General features: G+C 35.1%; 1 protein-coding gene across 1 annotated transcript; it reads right to left on the reverse strand.

The window, feature by feature from the left end:
* Window positions 1–4,865: 4,865 nt before the first annotated feature.
* Window positions 4,866–6,771, reverse strand: LOC114182413 (scarecrow-like protein 21). Its single transcript, XM_028069283.1, has one exon. The coding sequence runs from the start codon at window positions 6,513–6,515 to the stop codon at window positions 5,124–5,126; it is 1,392 nt and encodes a 463-aa protein (XP_027925084.1). The 5' UTR covers window positions 6,516–6,771; the 3' UTR covers window positions 4,866–5,123.
* Between the last annotated feature and the right edge of the window lie 1,189 nt (window positions 6,772–7,960).

The following is a 7,960-nucleotide window of genomic DNA, read 5'->3' on the forward strand; positions in this document are numbered from 1 at the left end:
GAAAACTCATTCGTTGCAAATTTTTATACAAATTTTGAAAAAAAAAAATCGCATAAAAATTTAAAATTTCAATTATTGTTGTTGATTATTAAGATTTTAATTTAAGTATGATACAATTTTTTATGTCAATTTTTACATATATTTTGAATGCTAAAAAATTTCTGAATTTATGTTTAATTTCAACTTTTAATATTATTTTTATTATAATCACTACAAGAATGTTGGCATATGGTGTTGATGAAAATGGAACGTCACAAGGCCGATTTTTCTTATCACTTTGAATGCTATCCTTGATCCTTTTCTCTGCATTCAGGGGCGAATGTTAATGGGGGCAGGGAGGGGCCATGACCCCTCCAAAATTTTGAAATTTTTTTAATTATATATATAATATTAAAATTTTATTAAATTTATTAAATTATAGGTAATATATTTTAGATATGGGTGAAACTTAAATTGTGTATTTTTTTTATTGCTTTTATAAAACATAATATTTAATGTTAATATATAATAAAGAATAAAAATATTTAGATTTAATTTCTCTTTTGATTCCTGTTTTTGTCAAAAAAATTGATATTAGGATTATATTAATCACATCAACAAAACAAATCATTCATATTAAAAGTTTCAATTTTAATGAAAGAATCACCGACCCGTTTCAAGAAATTGAAGTAAAAGACCAAATCACCTAAGAAAGCTGTTTTTTCCCCAAACGAGAAGCTCTCGCCTAAGCAAGGAGCTCTCGCCTAAGCGAGAATGGCAGTAACTCGCCACATTTGGTTTCAAGTGCTCGCCTAAGCAAAGGCCTCTCGCTTGAGCGAGATGGGCTAGCTTGAGCGAGAACTCAAAGTGCTCTCTGTTTTCAAACTCGCTTAAGCGAAAGCTTTTCGCTTGAGCGAGAGACCCCTTTCGCCTGAGCGAGAACTCCTTAGCTTGAGCGAGATTGACAGCAAAATTGTTTAAATACTTGTATGCTCCCATGATTGATTTCTTTACCCTTTTAAAGCATGATGCCAACGTTTTATGCAATGTGTTTGTGCTTTCTTTAGTTTTTGTTGTTTGGAATTTTGTGTTCTTACATGTTGAAACTAGTGAAAATCTGTCAGTTTAGCTTAAGCGAGAGATTTTAGCTTAAGCGAGATCAGTCTAGCTTAAGCGAGAATTTCTAGCTTAAGCGAGATCAGTCTAGCTTAAGCGAGATAAATCTAGCTTAAGCGAGAATTTCTAGCTTAAGCGATATCAGTCTAGCTTAAGCGAGAATTGCTGCAGAATTTTAATTCCTTACTTTAACTTGAACTTGTGGATTGATTCGATTACTTTTAAAAGCATGAATTGGGCGAATGGTGTTAAGACTTTGGCAAGTGTACCAAGTCGCGCAAGTAGTAACCGGTAAGACCGGGATATCGTTTCCCAAGAGACTTGTGTATACTAAATAATTACGTAATTAATGACTAATTTAAACTAATGAATAAATCCATAATTTGGGTTTTTGTATGCAAGAAAGTAAATATTTCATAAACAAGTAAAATTGAATTTGGATATTTGAAGACTCTAGAAAATGGTAAAGATTAGAAATGCAATGGATTGATATTGTTGGAGTTAGACTTCACCTACTTCACTTCTCATGTATATTAAACAATAAAACTCTTCTCCATTAATTACTAATGTCAACCCACAAGTCTACTCAAACTCTAATCCCTTAGTTGAATGAGCCTAGGTTTCCTTATTTAGAGTCAATTCCTTGAATCCCTAAATAAACAAACTCACTTTACAAATTAGGGTTTAAGACAACTAATGGGTAAAGTTCCATTCCTAGATACAAGTTCCATTAGGTATCTTGTTCCAATTCTAGGTTTCAAGAGATATTTTCCAATACCTAATGACCCAAATATCATGCAATGAATAATCAAAACAAAGCAAGCTTTAAGCACATAAACAAATATACTAGCAATCAATGGAAGAAGCATTTATATATTCAAATCATTCAAAAATACATGAAAGTTCAGTGGCTACATCTAACCCCAACAAAAATAGGTTTAGCTCTGCATTGTCATGGAGAGCTCAAGCTTACACAATGGAAATGAAAGAGAAAAAGATACAAAGAGGAAGATGGAGTTGTTCCCACAAGCCCTAGCACTCCTCCAAGCTCTCCAAATTGCGTTGCTCGAGCTCCAAAATGTCCAAGATCCGTTTTCCATTGCGAAAACAGAAGAAAAAGGGCCACTTGACACATCAGCGAAAACTGGCGCTTGGTGGAAGCCTATCACCGCCAGGCGCTAGCCATCAAACAAGGGTCAAATCTTCCCGCTATCGCTCGTCGGCGTCCAAGTGCCGCTAGGCGGTGACCAACAGTGGCACCTGGTTGGCGCTAGTCTGGCGTCTGGCGCTGACGGTATCTGTCGCCTGGCACTGCCTTTGTGTCGCTAAGTGCTTCCTGTTGACATTTTTGCACTTCTCCTTGCTGTTCCGGGTTACTCATTTGTCTGGACTCTTGGAACAAAGCTTCCAATCTATAAATAGACATAAAAAATGGGGATTAATGGTATATTTAGATCAATGTAACCCAAAATGTGTTTATTTACAAAAGTAAGATAAATTTGAGGATTAAGTAGGTTAAAAGCTTTGGAAGAGATGATTTTGCTATGAAAATGTAGCTTGGATAATGGTAAAAATTAAACATTATCAAATGGGTATGAGTAGAATGGTTTATGGTCTGTGATTGATAAGTTTAACATGACCTTGGCATGTGGCATGTATGGGATGGTTGATTATTAAAGTGGCATGGTGTTGGTACAAAATACAATTCTATATTCATGGTTTGGGAAGGATGAGTTGGTATGGATTCAACATGGAATATGAATGATGATTGGTTATAAATGGTTGGCATGAGATTTATGTGCACGATAAGTATTACTTGGTTGGTTGAATGTGATTGATATGTGGTCAGGACGTAATTCCATGAGCCTCTAGGTGAGACCTCATGGTGGTGCCTCAGTGGTTCTGACGTAATTCCATGACCCCTGTTAGTGGGAGTCCATGGTGGTGCCCCATCTATATAATTTAGTAAGAATTCAAGGTAAGGTTGCATCCTGACGCTCTAAGGAGTCAGTTAGTCTCACATAGAGCGGACTAACTCTTGTGGTGAGAGTAGCAGGAGGTCCGAAACCCATTAAGGACTAACCTTGTGTGTGGGGGTTGAGACATTGTAACACTTAGCCCGAGGGTGAGCAGCTCGGGGGTGAGCGGAAATCCACCACAAGTGTAAGCATCTGCCGAATCTGACTAATTATATGTATCCGGATGAGTCGTGTCTGAGTCTTAGTATATTTTTTGAGGAGTCATAACATGATTGGTTGATATATGCATCTTGAACTATTAAATTGCCTGCAACTGTGAGATGAATGATTTTCTACTCTAGCTTACCCTTTTGTTTGTTGTATGTTTGTCTGGTGTGGTTTTTCTCTTTTGCGATGATCATCAACTTGTTGATGTGAGCAGATGTGAGAAACACTTTGGTCATCAGGGTGATGGAGGTTCCGCTGCATAGCTTGTCTGAGCTGGATTATGTTGGCTGGGCTTTTCTTTAGGGCTATAGCCCACGTATTTCTTGTCTTTGGGCTTTAATTCTAAATACTATTAGATTTTGTACCCTGTCTTGTATTGACATCGTGGTGTGCCTCAAAATTGTCCTTTTATAAAGTTTGGACATCTTTAAGGAATGATTCTATGCTCCGAACCTTGCTCGTAATATTATATTGTGTGATGTATCATTTAAGTAAGTTTATTTATTAAATGGGATGTTACAAGAATGAAAAAGAAAAGAACAATCAATGTATCATGTGAAATGGTACGAAGAGAACCTAGCTTAGAGAAGAATTATACCACATGTCATATATTGGATTATTTTTGTTGTTTAGTTATCAATTGATTCATGAAAGTCCTATGAGAACTTTGTGGCTTACACATTAATTATTATTAGTGAAAGTTTTTACTAGACTAAGTCCTATGAATAATTTCTTTCTTATTGAAGTTTTTTTCTGTTAATGGATTTCTCTTTGTTTTTTGCATCATAGTGTTTTACATATTATTTATATAAGGAAAGAATTAATTTGTTTTTTTTTTTATTATTTGTTTTGTTATCTTCCCAACAACAACACGTCATCTGGGTTTTAATATCACTGGCCTTTCCTAATAATATTTATTATGTTCATAATTCGTTATATAAATAATTTTTTTCATACTTTTGTTTTGGATTTAGAAAAGATACTTCGATGAATGTTATGCTAATTACTAAAAGAACTACACAAATTTTATATATACATCCGAAATTCTATTATCACTATATTTAGTATCGTTTTTGTGACAAAATAGTTTATTATTTCCGAAAATGAGTAATTACTATATAAAGTATTCCTAAAATGAAGATTTCCCCCTCCATTATTTAATATACACGTTATCCACCACCTACCTTGTAAACAATAAATTATATGCTCTGAGAGCGAACTATACTTACCTCTTTACAAGCATGTTTTAATGCTACTAAAGAATCTCAACAAATAAGTTTCATAATACTAATACTTTTATATGAAATCTTACCAAACGTTGTACATTCTGTTTTACAAATCTGATATCTTAACATAATAACATTTTCTATTACTTATATAGGTACACAATTATTTCATCAGCAAGAGCACTTGCCATGCGCTTTTTATGGCTACTACAGTACTCAAGAGAAGCTATATATAACTTTAATAAATATATGTTTATACATTTATATTTCTGGGCAATAGATATGTCGATGGCTCAAACTAGGGTTTTCTGTTTTTAGCTAAAAGAAGAAAGAAAAAGGAAAATTAAATTAGGGTTCTTCATATCGAACCAATCTCGGGAAGCAGAGAAACATAACTTGCTTTGACATATTTCATCTATTTACTTTAATAATTACTTAGACAATCTAGCAAGTAGTACTAAAGGCTCTTTATATATATATTTCTAGTCAACAACGTTAACATATTTTAGCCGAAGAAATATATAGAAAAATATAAGTTAAAATTCATCATCTTGAGTGCAGATTTTTACCAAAATGATGAAAGTTAGAACCTAGGAATGAAGGAGTATCTATTCTGTCAAATTGGTTGCCATGCTGAGACTGTGAGAAGAAACCTATTTTGCCATCCCAAAGAGATAACTCTTCCTTCATCCCTTTCAGAAACTCTGAAACCCCCACTTCCACCCTCTTCCTCAAACTGTAGAGGATAATAATGGGTTCTCATCTTCAGAAGCAGCTTCGCTTGGATCACACACTTTGAGCTAATTTTTCTTCCCACAAAACCATGATGCTCCATTCTTGTTTTCCATGTTTCCATCCTCTCATACTTTGGGCAATCCACACCATCCATGTCATAGTTCAGCATGCTTTTGATCTCTTTCCCCAAAAGCTTCTTCTCAATCCTCAACCTCTCAGCGCTCTCAAGTGGCAAGCAATCATCTAGTGAATCAAACATGGCAGCAAAATAGTGCAAAGACTCAGTGAACCTTGACAAGAAGGTCTTCAGACTCCTGCTACCTTCTTGTTTCACCAACACCACAATGGAGGGGCTAAGAGAATGAACAAGTCCTAATGTGTCCGACACCTTCATGAAACTACTCAAAGTGTTCAAGTAAGAAACAAGGTTCACTGCCAAAGTTTCATTTTTCTTCCTCCTCAGATTGATGAGCCTTGATGAGCCTCTTAGAAGCCCTTGGAACTCAAACACTAGGTGGTTACTGAAACCCTTTGAGAAGCTAACTAATCTGGCCTCAGTTTCTTGCAGTTCTTTAAGGTTGTTCCCGAAACCTGTTATCCTGAGAGATATTCTGTTGCCACTGGTTGCTTTTTCAGAAAGTGATTGAATGAGAGAAGGCCATTGGAAGCCATAGGAGACATCAAAGTCAATGACATGAAGTGCTTTGTTGTTCCTCTCTTCTTCCTCCTCATAGGCCTCCAAAATAGCCTGGTTTGCTGTGAAGTGAGCAAATTGGTAATAGGGTGAGACTCTATAGAGATCTGTGAATGCAAGAAACTCTTCCTCACTTGTTGGTTCCTCCATGACCATGTCATAGAAAGGGGATTTTCTTGTGAGAAGCCTTGCAGCCAAACCATCAGCAAAATAGGCCACCACACGTTGAACTGAATCACCTATTAGGGAAACTGTTTGATATAACTCAATCAGATTCTCTAGAGTTGCACAGTAGTTTCTCTCATCAATAGAAGTGGCAGTTGAAAGAAGCAAATGAATCAAAGGAAGACCATTATTATTCCCATCTTCAACCACTCCTTTTCTTCTGTGATCTTCTCTTAGCATCAGCTCCCTCATCTGTAGCAGCCTAAAGATCTTCCCTTCATACCCTTCACTGGACTTCATAGGAATAACAAGAGAATTTGTATCATCTTTTGTCCTTCCTTTCTTTTTCCTCTCTCCACCTGCAGCAACCGAAAGAGTGAGATTTAGAAGCTCTTCTTCCTCTGAATCTTCCATTTATCTGTATGTGAAAGAAGAATGATCAATAGATCTAGAACGTATTACAAAGTGTTGTGCTATGTTCTCCGTGTTTGTTGGCTTTACCTGGGAAACAGCTCACAAACTTTGCGTTGTGACATGGTGTGTATATATATAAACAAGACCGACAAAGTGATAATACGAGATTTTTCTTGTTTATTGTTTTCAAATAAGACGGAGAGATTAAGAAGGGTATCTTTTTATTCTCTAGAATCAGTGTTTTTGGGGTTAGGAAAACACGTTGATGTGTCTTTATTATTGGACTGCTTTTAAAATCTATGCTATGTTTGGCTTTTAGATTAATTCTTACTCCTTCGGTAGTTGAGAACGCTTGCAAGATGCCATACGCATTAGACATGAGACAGCAGTGTCAATGGGAATCAAAACGTACCGTCCTCAAGAAATTGTCTTTATTAATTTTCCCAACCAGTTTTCTTGAATCCCCTTCAAGATATCATGTTCCTTTATTCCTTAACTTCGTTTCACTTTCCTAACGTTGTACAGTTTTGACATGTTCTAAACATATAATTTAAACACATATTAATAGGTTAGGTTCAGTGCAACAGTTAGTCTTGAATTATGACAATTTTTTGCCAAGAAAAATGTACTCATTTAGTGTGTGATAACGTATTTCATAACAGAAAGAAAAAATGCACAAGAATTTCTGTCTTTACCCATGGAAAAAGAGAAAAAAAGGTAAGTTTTTTAGTTGAGTTATATTATGGTTGCAATGTATATATAATTCAAAATCAAGCTTAGATTCGTTTATCATGATTCAAAGATACGAATAAGGTGTTGGAATGCACTGAATTTGAATGATACAACAAAAGTCAATGCCATGCATAGTAAGTAATGGTTAATTAGAACGTTTGATTATTTTATGTATATTTTTTAATCGGTTGAGGGAATCGAAGAAACCTGGATACCCTATTCTTCTAAAAATGTTTCTAATTTGCATTATTAGAGCTTCGTACAAAGGATTAGGGGGTTTTCCTAGCATATATTCCTCAAGTACATTGGGATCCTCTGCAATGAGAATTTTTAGACCTCGTCATATCCCAAGACAAATGAATGCAAACAAAAAGGTGACCTAACTTCTCCTGTGTGAACTAAATTTTATTTGTTATGTTTTCCATTTTGGAATGGACTTGTGTTTGATTATTCAATTTGATTTTTCTAGTGTTGGTGATAAACTGGGACAAAATGGATTATCCACAAAGCATCTTCCAATGTGAATATAAGCCTTGTCCACATCAGTATACAATTCAATTTTCTACTCATCATATAAATAAACTCCTCAAAAAAGTTGTCAACGAAAACACATGATATTTTGATCAATTCTACCTGATTAATAGTTTCATACAGTGTAGTTACAGTTCAATTTCTTTTGTTTTTTAATTACTCGTATAAAAGTATAAGAAAGC

This window comes from Vigna unguiculata, chromosome 4 (genome assembly GCF_004118075.2).
Source record: "Vigna unguiculata cultivar IT97K-499-35 chromosome 4, ASM411807v1, whole genome shotgun sequence".
Lineage (NCBI taxonomy): Eukaryota > Viridiplantae > Streptophyta > Magnoliopsida > Fabales > Fabaceae > Vigna > Vigna unguiculata.